Source organism: Plecotus auritus (assembly GCF_963455305.1).
Source record: "Plecotus auritus genome assembly, chromosome: 2".
In the NCBI taxonomy this organism is placed as follows: domain Eukaryota; kingdom Metazoa; phylum Chordata; class Mammalia; order Chiroptera; family Vespertilionidae; genus Plecotus; species Plecotus auritus.
The window spans coordinates 219356700-219371472 of NC_137771.1; the positions used below are offsets into that span (position 1 = coordinate 219356700).

General features: G+C 42.1%; 1 protein-coding gene across 3 annotated transcripts in view; it reads right to left on the reverse strand.

Moving 5' to 3' along the window:
- Positions 1–14773, reverse strand: part of DIP2A (disco interacting protein 2 homolog A) — an 81320-nt gene that overhangs the window by 28714 nt on the left and 37833 nt on the right. For all 3 annotated transcript variants that reach the window (XM_080654172.1, XM_080654171.1, XM_080654173.1), the window contains exons 9-18: positions 12884–12975; positions 8851–8961; positions 7439–7562; positions 7043–7152; positions 6502–6604; positions 4952–5016; positions 4606–4699; positions 3337–3456; positions 2293–2407; positions 994–1133 (exon numbers count right to left, since the gene is read on the reverse strand). In XM_080654172.1, coding sequence (XP_080510298.1) covers positions 994–1133; positions 2293–2407; positions 3337–3456; positions 4606–4699; positions 4952–5016; positions 6502–6604; positions 7043–7152; positions 7439–7562; positions 8851–8961; positions 12884–12975 — 1074 coding nt within the window. The remainder of the gene's footprint in view (positions 1–993; positions 1134–2292; positions 2408–3336; positions 3457–4605; positions 4700–4951; positions 5017–6501; positions 6605–7042; positions 7153–7438; positions 7563–8850; positions 8962–12883; positions 12976–14773) is intronic.

Below are 14773 nucleotides of genomic sequence, written 5' to 3' on the forward strand. Positions count from 1 at the left end.
GGGTCAGACATCCCTCTGGAGTGCCCTGACACCAAGATGAACAGCACATGCCCCTATGCACAGACGACCTGTGGAGACAGACCTGAAAACACAAGGACCAGGACTCTGAGCAGCCTGCAGACCCTGCAACCCAGATACAGCAGCACTGGGATAGGGTGACTGAATGAAAGGTGAGAGCCTGCCTCTAGAAGTCACCAGGGTGGGTCAGGACAGCTGCCTGGAACCACATAAGGGCCAGCATGGCGAGGAGGGTTCGAACTAGAGAAGTTGTGGGGTTGCTACAACGAGGGGTAACCACAGAGCAGCATCAACAGAGCGAACCCCACTCACAACTGTCACCGGGGCCTCCTGGGCCTGGCTCTGCTCTTAATTTTCCATGTGAAACTGCACCATCATCATGCCGTGTGGCCTCACCTGCAGAATAGCAGGAAGACAGCTCCATCACCCTTTCATTGCTGCACTGCCCGGGACGACAGGAAAGCCTCCAACAACTTAGGAGTTAGTCAGGCCCATGGGGCCCGATGTGCTAGCTCATCATGACCTTTCTGGAACCTACAGGAATTTCCGTGGACCTTAATTAAGGTCATACTCCTAACATACCCATACTCTCATGACTTATTGAAATAATCTATCAAGTTATTCAGACATCCTGGGCGCCTGGGGTTTATGCCTCCATATATGTGAAGTATGAAGGCTATGCCTGGCAGCAATGTGAGCTGTTGTCACCATTATCCCAAATACTGGAACTAGAAGTTGGGTTCACAGCCATAAACACACCTTTATATTTTAGCTCAACTTTAAACTTAATACAAAAGAAAGCAAAAATACCTGGAAAATGTTATAAATTAAAATCCTCATTTACATGGAAAACCAATTTTAAGAAATCTTTTACTTGTGTGCTTCCAGATAACTCCTACAAAGCCTGGGGCTAGTATGACTCTTTGTCATGTTAATCAATCACTGGATAAGACACACTTCAGGTGCATCCCTTACCTCCAGGCATCACCTGACCAACGTCCTGAACAGTAAGGACTGACAACTTTTCTTCAGTATCAACTCTGATCACACCGTAACTAAGGCCGTTCATTGATAGCACAGCTTTTCTTGGAGGAGGTCCTCCCAGGTCAGGCGGCCTAGAAAACAAAACTAGATTAACTGACAAAGGGTAGAGTTCTTGAAGAGACCTATGGCCTACCTTGCCTGCAAGAAGATGTTGCGTCCCAGGCTCTGCTCTGAATCATACTGTAACCTCGAACCCCAACCCAGCAGCACTGGGATAAGGACTGCGTGTGGCAGACTGCATTCCTAAAGTTGCCACCACCTTTCCACTCAATGCTTTCCTCTGCAGTGGGGCCTCAACACTTCTTGCTTCATCTGGTGGGCCTGTGATGATGGTGGAAGTGATGCTAAGTGACTTTCAAAGGAGGTCATAAATGGATTCAGCTTCCACCTGTTTGTCTTGGGAAACGCACTGAGAGCCTTGGGCACAGCCAGGTAAGCAGAATGACACAATGTGAGGAAGCCCAGAGCAGTCCACTCCAGGGACCAGCAGGAGAGGCCCTGAGACTGCACACAGGAAGTCATGTCTGCAGCTCCCCCAATCCTAATCCAGTCCAGAGAGCATCCAACTGCAAGGCAGCACCAAAGTCCCGACCATAGCAAGTATGAGAGATATAACTGGCTGTTGCTATTCTAAGCCACCAAGTTTGGGAGTAATTTGCCATGCAGCATCAGTAAATGCAACACTAAAAATCGAAGGTCAATATTTTTCCCAGGAAGAAAAAACTACACTGACAAGCCGAACTGTTCACCATAGAACAAAGAAATAAATACTACTTCATGGTTTGTGAAGGATAAAGATGTTATTCTAACGCTAAGTTATCATTAACATTTAGAATTACTTAATGCTTGCACATAAAAGCACACACTATTTATGGACATATGAACATACATAAATGATGCAGGACCACAACTGACACTAATTTTCTAACAATGGAGTTGAAAACTCCATTGTCCTCTACCCCAGGATGGTGCCGGAGCAGCTGCAGACCAACAGCCACAGGGCAGGCAAGAGATGACCCAGGCAGGAAAAGTAGACCATAGGCACACCTCTACCTTAAGATGGCACTGGGGCACCCATTAGTGCTCAAACAGCTTGGGAAACTGGCACAGGATGGGCACTGCTTCATGATGGCTACTGCTCAGAAACAAATTAACAGCATTTGATACTGCAGGTAACTCAGGAGTAAGAATAAAAATTAAGTCTCTACAAAACACAAGCAATTAAGTTACCTGCGGATAGCAACCGTTAGTGCCTCAGGAGAACTGGCACAAGGACAGATGACCTCCGGCCTCAGGCCTCTAGACTGGAAGACGTTGAGGAAGGCATCACAGGAAGATATGGACCCTGCATGAAACAAAGTGGGACATGAGAATAACTGCAAGGCTGATGGGTACAGGGGAGCAGCAGAGAAGTGAGCAGCACCCAGGTGTTTTAGAGGCAGGATGTAGAGACCCTGCTGAGCTTACGTGTGGATGGAGGGAACAAGAGGCTTTGGGGTGCTAGGTTAAGTGATCTCCCAAGCAACAAGGTACCCAGGAGCACAGGTACGCAGGGGTGTTAGGGCCTCACTGGACAGCAGACTAGATAACTGGCCAGACTCTGGTCAATGGCTCTGTGCTGCAACGTTCCACTGAGGCTCCCCAGAAGACACTTTGTGTTAGGCCCTGGACAGCCCCAACAAGCAGTCATGCTCAGGTCCTGCAGAGTCTGAGGTGTGCAGCAGCACACTAGAGGAGTTCTCATTGGGAGGACGTGCAGTGGCTGAGACAGTGGGGGTGAGATACAAGGCCAAAGGGCAGGGGCTTCATGAGGCTCCCAACCTGTATCTATGTTCTGGTCAATGCTTAAGAAATATGACTCATTTTTTAAAATATATTTTTATTGATCTCAGAGAGGAAGGGAGAGGGAGAGAGAGATAGAAACATCAATGACGAGAGAGAATCATTGATTGGCTAACTCCAACACCCCCCTCACTGGGGATCAAGCCCACAACCCAGGCACAAGCCCTAACCGGGAATCAAACCGCAAACTCCTGTTTCACAAGTTGACACTCAACCACTGACCCATGCCAGCCGGGCAGAAATATGACTCTTTAAGGCATGTACCTTCTCTCAACTGTATTAAAATCACTTCCAAATTTAGTCGCCATAAAATATGCATGAGATTTAACAATGGGTCACCAACAAGAAGTGACATGTTAGAGACAGTTACAATACACTCACTTTCACTGTCTGGGGACACCAGGCTCCAGCCCTGGTCAGGAGGTTACTCACATGGGTTAGCGCCGTCGGCCACGATCAGCATACGCAGTGAGCTGAGGCTGACGTCCCGCTGACCTCGCTGAGCCAGGAGAGACCAGTGCATGTCACGGGACTTCACCAGCGCTGTCTGGGCTGCAAGGGAACACAGACGTGAAGGCGGCACTCCCACATCAGCCTGACCCACATGCAGTGCTTGCTGCCAGTGCAGTACACACGTAGGATCACAGACATGCATTCTATGTTTCAGGCCACACATACTCTGCAGCTATGTCTCATTCACAGTTTAACTCACCCTAACCTTTTTACTTAAAATCAAACATAAACTCAGATCCATTTTCCACTTTGAATTTCTCTCAGAAGCTCTATCTTGTTCTTTCCACACCTGCCTATTCTGTCTCATCCAACCCTCCCCCAAGCTGCTTAGGCATGCAACTGTGTGGCAGGAGAAGCCTCAGGGATACGAGGGCTGTGAGCAGATAGACTCAGCCCTTGCCATGCTGGTGGGGAGTCACCACCAACCCTGAAACCAGCTTCAATCGTCCTCAGTAAAACAGGATAAACAGAGACAGCTACTCCCTCTAGGCTGCCCTGATGACACCACGTCTCATGTCTCATGTCCACATTCAGTAACTGGCAGTACCGTCAGCACAGGTAGACAAGTAAAGAGGGTATCCAGGATTAGTCACTCTTAACAAAGACCCTAGGCCCAGACTCAGAAGATAGTGAATGTGCCCTCAAGCTTCCCCAGAGCAGAGCCACAGAAATGCCTGGAGTGACTGCAAGGGTGACTGACTGAAAGTGGAGGACAGGGCAAGGTCCCCCGGGCAGCCCCATCATTCGTGGATGGCTTCATCTGAATAAACAGCTTTGCTGCTGGTGGCTTGAAAAGCCCTAACTTCATATTAAAACCATCTCAAATACTAAGAATTGATGTGATTGTAAGGAAAATTTCAAAAGAATAACATTAGGGTCTTATGGTCCTTACAGAAAAGAGTTGTCACTGAACAGTTCTCTACTCGGGCCTTGCACACATCCAGGCCTTGCAAACCCAGGTCAGGCTTTGCACACACAGGTCACAACAGCTTACAGCCAGCACTGGTGAGTCAGGACCACCACAGACGAGCCTAAGACCTGGTCATGGCGCATGCCGGCTGTCAGAGCTCCTCAGCCTACATCTACAGTTTTGCATGTTGGCTTTATTTTTTTCTTAATCACCAAAGATTAATTCAAAGAGCCTTCTTTAGTGCAGGATGAATCAAGAAATGATGCTAATTCCCTTACCTTTATACAAACATACTTTTTGAATCCAGGAGAGCGGGTTCACCTTCATCAGTGCATACGGGATGCTGATCACGTGCATCTTGTTCATGACACTCTGTGAAAGACACAGGTGCTCAGGGCAGGCCTCACTCTGCATCCAGACTACAGAGCTCTACACCACGCCGAAGCGACAAAGGTAACACCAGTGCTCACAACACTATTTCAGTTCAGATATACTGGTCAGGTGAATCAGCAGAACTAAGGATTAATTATATCACGTAAAAATTAGGGTTTGGGGTCATGTATTGATATGAAACATTAGAAATCCCTCGTTCCAACAATTAGATCATTTAGCATCAACACTCACTGTTAACACTCCATGCCACAGACCAGCATCCCTTTTGAAATCCAGCACATTTGTTAGTGTTTCAGCTGAAAGTGGACAAAGATGGTTAAACTGCTGAGTGAACCTCTTCACAAGTCACATGCGCTTTTAGAGAAACTGAGATGAGCATATTATCAGCATATAAGAGTTTTAGGAAACATACAGCATTTCCAAATACCATGCACTAATTTACCAATCATCTTGGTTATCTACTTAAATTACTGGAAAAACAACAGTAGGTCATACAATCCTGGATTAAAACAGAGAACTATGCTGATCATCAATCTGAAAACAAAGCAACAATCTCTAGTTAAGAGGCCGAGTGAGGCTGTTACACATTTCAGTCAGACTGTCATGGGTGCTCTTCTCAACTTTACATCCGGTTCCCCCTTTCCTCACACCCAAGGCCATTATCCGGCATCTTCAAAAACTATCACATGCTGCTCGTGTCACTTCCCTTTAGAAAGGTGCTCATTCTCTCCTGCCCATTTTCTCCTCCAGAGGGTGTGACTGGTAGGTATTAGGAAGCAGGAGCGAACAGGAGCCTGGGGACATCCCTGTACTCAGAGCGTCTGGCATCACCCTCTGAGGGACCTGGCTCCAAAGGGCAGGGAACAGAGCCTAGGGCTAGAAGCAAATCTGGTCCCTCACCAAAGGCCAGGGCAAGCCCTAGTGCGCCCCACAGGAGAAACACCCCTGGTGATTACAGCGAGCTGGGTTTGTGTGCCAGGATGCTGCTGCATTCTGAATAAGCATGCTGTACAGGCTCCCTGGTCAGCTAAGGATCCAATTATAGGTGACATATGTAAGGTCAGCATTGGGTCTGAAGAAGAAATCATGGGACTTGACTGATAGGTCTAATTTCTTTAAAAATTATTCAGGCCCTTGAACATATATAAAATCCTCTTCGAAATCCCTACTGAAATCTTCAGCTATGCCCTACACTACCCCTTACATTTAAACATCCATATTGTAGATATTTAAACATACCACTCAATTTACCTTTTAGTTTTGTTCAAGTATTGCAATGTAAAACAAACTTCCATGTATACATTTTTACAGTTTTTGGAATAATAGTTCTCTAAATTAAATATCTAATATTTATCAGTACATGTGGCACTACCAAAAGCCAACCTATGACCACAACATTCCATCTGTATATCTGTATGCAGAACAGCTTAAGGCCAAACCACAGGCATATAAAATAGCAATGGAAAAATGAGTGCCAATAACACGGTTTTCCAAATTTTTAAAATGTAAAATGCACTGCCCCTCAGCTCTGTTACAGGTTGAACCAGCCAACTGGGCATTGATGAACTGTTGGTATATGGACTTCACACTCCAGAAAATCAACATACACACAAGTTTACTGGAAAGGGCTCACTCATCTAGTGCAAGCAGAGCCCCGAGCACGCAGCACCTGTAACACCGGATTAGAGGGCAGGTCCTGTATAGGACTGGATCTGACACCTGCAGCGACAGTTCCCTGGTGCCCTGTGCACAACTGGAAGAGCTGCCCCACATGCCCTTACCTTCCAAGTAGCCACACGCCTGGGTCAGAGCCCGGCACTGCGCCAGCAGAGATGCATGGGACACCGTCACTCCCACTGTGCTGCCTTCTTTGCTGGTCTTATACTGAAAGATTTCCAAGAAAAAAAAACTCCATTATGTGATGTTTCTGGAAGCCACGGCAGAGAGAATGGAGGCTGGTGGATTTTAGAGAGAAAAAGCTGTCAGCCGTCTCTCCTTCACTAACCAGCCTGTCAGACTGAAGAGCCTTTTATGCCCTGACCCTTGTGGTGACACCCTGGGATGAAGTCAGGACTCATCCTGGGCAGGTGCTAAGGGCAACAGTGCCTGCGAGTTCCCTCCTAATTGTCCACATCCCCAGGGTAGCCAATGAGGGGAGATTAGGTAAGAGGAAAACTGAAAGAGTCTGAGAAAGTTTCCATATGACAACTCAACGTAAGTTTTAGCCTGTAAACTAAAAAAACTCAGTAGCTCATACTCATATGAAAACAAGACCGAACCCGTGGGGCCTGCTTTAGCATACTGTGTTAGAAGAGTCATCACCTCAATGTAGGCAGTCCCAGCTCCTTCGTCCTGGGCCAACGGGTGCCAATCCTTGGGGGGCTTAGTCAGATGCTTCCCATCTATTACCAGCCAGGTGAGAGGGGGCCAACCTGTGAGGGTGCAGCCAGGAAACATGGCACAGGTGAATGTCAGAGGGTCTCTGCTCCCCACACTCAGGGCCTAGCCGTTGAACATGCAGCTCTAGCTCCTGAGTGCCCGAGGAACAGATATCTCAGTCTCATTTAATTCTTACTCAATTCATATTAAACAGCAGAGACCCTGAACCAGGTGAAAAGCGATACTCAACTTCAGCCTCTGTAAGTTTAAGTGCTGGAAAAGTACTTGAGGACATAGTTTAACTCAGAATGCTGACCCCCCTTCCCCTCAGAGGCCCACCTTTGAAAGTTGCCACCTCTCCAGTCTGTGCTTTAGGCAGGCCTTTCTGACAAGCATCCGTGGTCAGGGCCAGGGTGACACCACAGCTGCCCAGCAGAAACCCGATCTGCTGGCTGCCAGCATCCTGAACAAGACAGAGTGGGGTGGAAGTGAGGCGCTCCTGGCAGCCTCGGCTCAGGACCTTTACTATGCAGGCCCATGCACAGAAAGAAGAGTCTTTGTCCACCCCTTGTAAAATTTCTAGAACAACTCAATTCTACATACCAGCGATTTTCCATCAGTGTGCCAACAGATTTCTTAAAACATGCAATACCTGACCTCTTTTCCTTTAAATTGTCAAATAAAAATATGACAACAGCCAATACAGTAATAGCCATCTGGTATGAATGTATCAAAATTATACGCTTTTTTTTTCAGATCAGCAAAAAATAATATACTTTATGTATTTTAGTAATTATATATATATATACATATATATATATATTTAGTAATTATATTTTATATTTTAGTAATTAGTGTGCCATGAGATGAAAGAGGTTGAAAATCACTGCTATATACAGTATTTTCATGAAAATAAAATAATTGTTTTTAAATTTAAAAGATACATACTTTTAGCAGTGAAATATAAAGTGCAGATAATGGGCTAATTTCCAAAAGTTTTTTCCTTGCAAATCACATTTAGCAGCATTTTAATAAACTCCCAAAATAACAGCATTGAAATTTCCACTTGATTTGTGTTTAACAATACTAATTATTTCCACACAGAAATGCACATTTCGTTTTAGTCAAGTCCTCTTTTATATATGTCCCTCTGTAAAATGTTACAATTTTCTTTTTGAAAGCTTGACAAATCTCTAGTTTTTTCCTAAGAATCCCTGTATTCAAATATCTGTCATCAGATATTATCTGTGGAAATGTTCCGGCTTTATTTGAAAACTTTACTTTTAAGATTCTTGAATATTTGTTGCTGACAATTTTCATGTTAGCAGCTGCCTGAATACTGGGATACAATAGAAAACTCTGAGTTTCTAAAATACATGCCTCGTCTACTCCTAAAATAATTTTTTCAATAGTTAGGTTACTGACATTTATACATAAAATGAAACAGCTGCCTAGACCATCAGAACTCCCACAGTAATCATGTCAGTAACAAAAACTGCCAGCTGTGTAAGCAAACAGAAATGCAAAACATTTCCATCCCATATATTCAAAATTATCACTGAGAAGTGAGCTGTAATAAATGACTGTAATGATTTATCCCCAAGAAATAAAACTTATTGTCAATAAACATATGGTGTTGAGAATAAGTTTAACAAAGTCTTATCAAATTTCAAATTCTATTTATCAGAGGAAAAAATGCTCGTTTCAAACCTCATGAAACCTGAACCCATGGCCCAGGCCAAGTTTGCTACCTTTTTTGTTAATGGCACTTCTATGGGGACAGGAACCAGTTCTGCCAGGAGACACCCATAAAATGCAACCATGAACATCACAGGGTCACTGTTCGGAAACACCAGCGCCACCTACAGCAGCACAAAGAACAACCATGGAATCGACTGGAGAATGACTGTCATCTCACCTTTTGGAGTATCTGCTAATGATTAGATGGAATTGAGACATTTTTTATTATTTTAGAATCTGGGGTTTAATTCTTAGTCCTTAAATTTTCTCAACCATGTAACTTTTTAAAAAATATATTTTATTGATTTTTTACAGAGAGGAAGGGAGAGGGATAGTTAGAAACATCGATGATAGAGAAAGATCAATCAGCTGCCTCCTGCAAACTCCCTACTGGGGATGTGCCCACAACCAAGGTACATGCCCTTGACCGGAATCGAACCTGGGACCCTTCAGTCCGCAGGCTGACGCTCTATCTACTGAGCCAAACCGGTTAGGGCTCAACCATGTAACTTTTAATAAATAGTTTTTAGGTTGAGCTCTCTACTCCCCATTCAACAAAATAACTTTAAATTTCTGGATTTAAAGACAGTCCATCTGCACGGCAGCAACTCAGGAATGAACCATCATCCACCATCACTTAGCCCAGGTGAAAAGCACCTGTATTAACACGAAAAGTAAACAAGAAATCATATTATATCGAAAATATCTTCCAAAAGAAGAAATCCTAATGCCAAAGTTTTAGTTGAACAGATCTCTACTCAAGACTTAAATGTATTCGCAGGGAAGGATGGGGGCTACAAAATCCTCAGTTGAGATCCCTACAGCTGCTTTCACCGAGTCCCTCTTCCCACCTCGTTAGTATGCTGCTATTGTTTAAATTATATGTTCTATTTTGTCTATCTTATATTTTTATTTTTGTCAATTTTTTAAAACACAGAATTTAAAATGACCCAAAAAAGTACTAATGAAAAACGATACCCCCATGCTCCACCCTTTCCCACTCCCCAAGGCAACCACTTTTTAAATAATTTACATCTTCCTTTTGCTATTTACTCTCATATTTTCAAATATTTTGCTTACACTATTTTACTTTTAAAAATATTCAGGTACTAATTTTATTTCCTGTTATTGTAGATGAATATTTAGCTCTCCTCTCCCCTCTTTTTCTTCTCCCATCACCCCAATTTCCATTTCTTATAATAATCTAGTTACATGAAAAGATATTTATGAAATAAGTTTTTTTATACATATTTTTATGGATTTCAAAGAGGAAGGGAGAGGGAGAGAGAGATAGAAACATCAATGATGAGAGAGAAACATCAATGATGAGAGAGAATCATTGATTGGCTGCCTCCTGCATGCCCCACACTGGGGATCGAACCTGCAACCCAGGCGTATGCCCTGACCGGGAATTGAACTGTGATCTCCTGGATCATAGGTCAATGCTCAACCGCTGAGCCACACCAGTCGGGCTGGAATAAGATTTTTTTAAACCACAAGTAGTGTATTAAGTTGTGCTTGAAACCATAGTGATGAGTCAGAATATTATTTGAGCAGACTTTTAACACAGGCCTCTGAACACAGAACAATGGATAACTAATAAATAACTCTCCTCTTTGTAAGGCAAAATTCAAACTATATTTACATTTATTCTGTAAACTTAATCAAGTTTCTGACAAGTTAGTTTGTTGAAAAGGGCAAAGCTCTCCTTCTAAAGTTGATGTTAATAGAGACTGTTCCAGAACTGTGAATTATAGCCTTGTGACTAGATATTTGGTATAGAAAACAAGTTTTTAGAGAATCTGTTACAAAAGAGTTGTGTCTGTTCACTTTTAAAAAGAATATTACCACAGGAAGATGAATTTGCCACCCATCTCTGATAATTAACTCACTGTGATCTTGTCAACCTTTTTATAATTATGTGGATTCTCTAGCAAGTCAAGACAGTATCTGTAAGTCTTTGTCCTTGCAAGAATTTTCTTCAAGAAAAATAAATTAGTGATTCTTAGATTCATTATTAAATCAGGGATTCTTTCAGACTCACTCTAAAGCACAACACATTATAAAGTAGCATTCTCGTACTGTTGCACTTTCACAACCAGGTACACATCTCCTTTCTTTCTGATGGTGACAGCTACCAGCATTCGAACTGGTTCTGCTCTCTACGTATACATTAGTCAATGTGCTCTAAAACATCCCACCACATGTGTAAATATCTATCAGTAGTATTCTCCAAATAGCCAACCAGTCAGGTGAACTCATAAGTTTTACCACCCACTCCGGGCCGTGTGTCCTCCTACTCCTGCTAGGCTGCTCCTGGGGGACTGCCCTGCGGCTCTCAGGTTTGGGCCCCCATCACTCATTCCGCTGAAGCACTCATCCTTTAGGAACCTCCCAAGAAAGAGTGCTTGGGAGTCCAATTGTTTTTAATCCTGTGTGTCTGAAAATGGTTACCTATCCTTACATTTGTGGAATAACTAATCCTTGTCCTACACTGTCCCAAGTAGTTGGCAGTAGGTTAAAATCAGATTCCCTCTGAACTTCTGAAGTGTCACACTGGTCTCCCCCAATTTGACTGCTGACCCCCTGTATACATCCCGCTTTCCCCTTAGGCTCTGCACCCTGGTCTTGCGCAGTAACATGCTTATGTGCTCATGCGCATTTGTGGAGCTACTGTGTTCACTGCCGTCTTCACTTTAAAGCAAATGTTCTCCAACTCCAGAACATCATCTTAAATTATTATCACTGAAAAATTTGTATTCTCTTTCTCTTTTCTCTTTCTGGAACCACTATCAGATGTTGGGCCTGTTTGATCAATGCTAATTTTTGCACTATTTTTCCTTCCTACCATCCATCTCTTGTTCTTTTATTTATTTTTCTTCATCATAGACTCTAGGAATATTAATACTAATTTTCTGAAAATTTGTTTTCTGTATCTAGCTTTCCTCCAAGTTCATTTGTTTCTTCTTCCTCTTACTGCCCTTCCCCTTTCCTTTTTCTCTCTTTTTTTTGCCCTTTCACTATCTTCTTCCACATTAAATTTTCCTTCCTTAAATGTCCTTGGCTTCTAGTTTTTTAATTAAAAAATGAGGCATTCAAAGCGTTGCCAAAAACTCTATGACAGCTTGTCAACTTATATTTTCATTTCTGACCCTGGGCAACCTTTTTCACTAGTTTACACTGGTAAGTTTGTTGATTTTCACTATGTTCTTCTGTTTTCTCTCCTGGACCTTCTGGTATACCTGGGTTCCTCAAATCTGGTTCAGTTTGCCAAGAACAATGCTGTCTAATAGAATTTTCTATAATAATGAAAATGTCCTACTTCCAGCTATCAAATATGGTAGCTTACTGAGCCCTTTAAAATGTGGTTTGTGTGACTAGGGACCTAAATTTTTCATCTTATTTAATTTTGGTTAATTTAAATAGCCTCATATGGCTACTGCCAACTACTTGGGACAGTGTAGGACAAGGATCTAAGCCTGTAGCTTCCTTTGCATGCTATTGGGGCTAATAGGTTAAGAGCGGATTGTGGTCCAGGAAACACACCTACAATGACCCTCCTATTCCCAGGGTTTAGAGAATATTGGTTGGTCAATAAATATTTTTTGAATGAACAAAAATTAAATAAAATTGTTTCCTAAAAGACAAAAAAAAAGAAAGAGGGGATGGTGGCCTTGCCACATAGAATAGGAAGAATATAAAGCAGACAGAATTTCAAAGTAAGGTTGTTTCCTCATAAAACTTAAGCTTTGGATATTTAACATTTATTAATATCTGATATTAATATTTTTATTAAAATCAACATATTTGAAGTCAAAGAGAAAAGAAGTTGAAGAATCAGTGGATAGGCAATGAAAAAAAAAACAATCTTTTTATCTACATCATCAAAAATTTTTCCCATATTTAATATTTTTCCATGCTGATTTTAAATCCCTTGTAGTAACGCTGTAAGTCTAACCAGCTGATAAAACATTGATTTCAATGCAGAAGATTTTTACAGTCTCTGTTTTTGCTCACTGCAATAGTTACATTCTAGTTACTTACTCTGTCTCCAGGTTTAAGTAGTGGTTCATTCTTACTAGTCAGTTTATTAAGAAGAGTATAAGCTAGTTTTAAACTCCGACTCCAAAGTTTCCCTAAAATGAAATAAAAATACTAAGCAATGTAAAAGTTAAGAAACTAATAATTAACATTTTAATTTAATAATCATAATACCCCACAAGTACCATTACTCAATTTCTGAAAATTCAGATAGTTTCCAAATGATAACTATTCTGCACAATGCTGTAATAAACATCATAGTTTTTTCCTCAAAAACAACTTACAAATTTATGTTTCTTAACATAAAAATAATATAGGATTTTATCATAGAAAATTTAGAATATAGAAAAGCCAACAGAAAAAGGTCAGCATTCTTTGTTACATATGTGTATATGTAACATACATATGCACATACATACACACATATATAGATGTATGTGGAATTTTCAAAAAATGAGATCATACTCCACCCTGCTTTTTTCAATCAACATTGAATTGTGAATACATTTTCATGTCATTAACTTTGTCTCAATTACATACCTTATAATTCATGTAACCTTTACAATAATTCATGAGGTAGGTCATATCTTCATCTCTGCTTTTTACTCAAGACAAGACAGTCAGGGAGATGTTAAGTAACTGCGCAGAGCCACTAGCTGCTGGAGTAGTGCATCTGGACCCCCAGGATCCAGCCCTTAACCCTATGAGCTCCTGCCCAACACACTTCTCCTCCTGGCACGCAGTCTCTATATTCAGTACCAGCCCTATGAATGCTCAGCAAAGAAGAGCTTCTTTGAAAAAGATGAGATTAAAAAGTAAAGAGGATTGAAGGTACCTGGGGAGGTAGACAGAGGCAGGGGTGATAATGGAGTAGGAAGACAGAAGAATCTCAGTCCATCCCCAACATCCAAGGCAGCCTTAACATTTACCCTAAGCAGTGTACTAAAAAGTAACACCAACGTCCTAATTCAGTCCGTCTCAAATTGCTGTGACATAACCCCATGCAGTCTGAGGAGCCATGCCCTCTGAATAAATGCTCAAATTTCACTGCAAATAATATTAAACTCAAGTGCAACATTGTGAAATAAGTGAATTGTGGGACCTGAGAAATAAATGAGAAAAAGTATTTAATTCAAAACACTGTTGTTCCTTTTGTCTATATAAATGGTCAATTCAAGATGTTAATAACTGTAACCCATAAAGATTTCCAAACTGAATCCAGCTGGAATATAAAAAGAACAATGCATCATAACCAAGTTAGTTTTATCCCAAGAATTCAAAGATAGTACAATATCTTCAGAGTACTAAAAACAGATAAATGATCACCATCAAAAATGAAGATAAAATAAACTGTTGTCAGACAAGCACTGAGATTTCCTCACCAGCAAATCCACAGTAAAATGAATACATACACGGAGAACTTGCAGGCCGAAAAGAGAGATTACGGTGGGAAATTCAGGACGGCAGGAAGGGGACCATGTGACAAAGGAAAGAGTAGAGTATGACTACTGACTTTAGAGACAATCCTGGAGTGTCCCATGAGTAGAAATAAAGTGCAAGAAAAGAAGAATGCAAGGGTGAAGGTGCGTTCTTCAAGAAGCAGAGTCAGGCATGAGTAAAACTTGTGAAGGGAAAGCACATGGTGAGATCAGGCAGGAGATAGCTTGGCTGTGACAAAGTCTCTGCAGGCCCAGCGGGGTGATCCAAAGTAGACTGCTCATGAGGGGAGCCCAGGCTGAGAGAAACCAGGCACTAAACCACCACCTTGCTTAGTCATTGCCTGGGCCCTAGGGCTACCCCAAGCACAGCATAAAACAGACCTGAAAGCTTAATTCCACAGCCATTAGCAAACCATGTTCCTCCCAGTGGACTGTAAGTTCCTTTCTTAGAGAA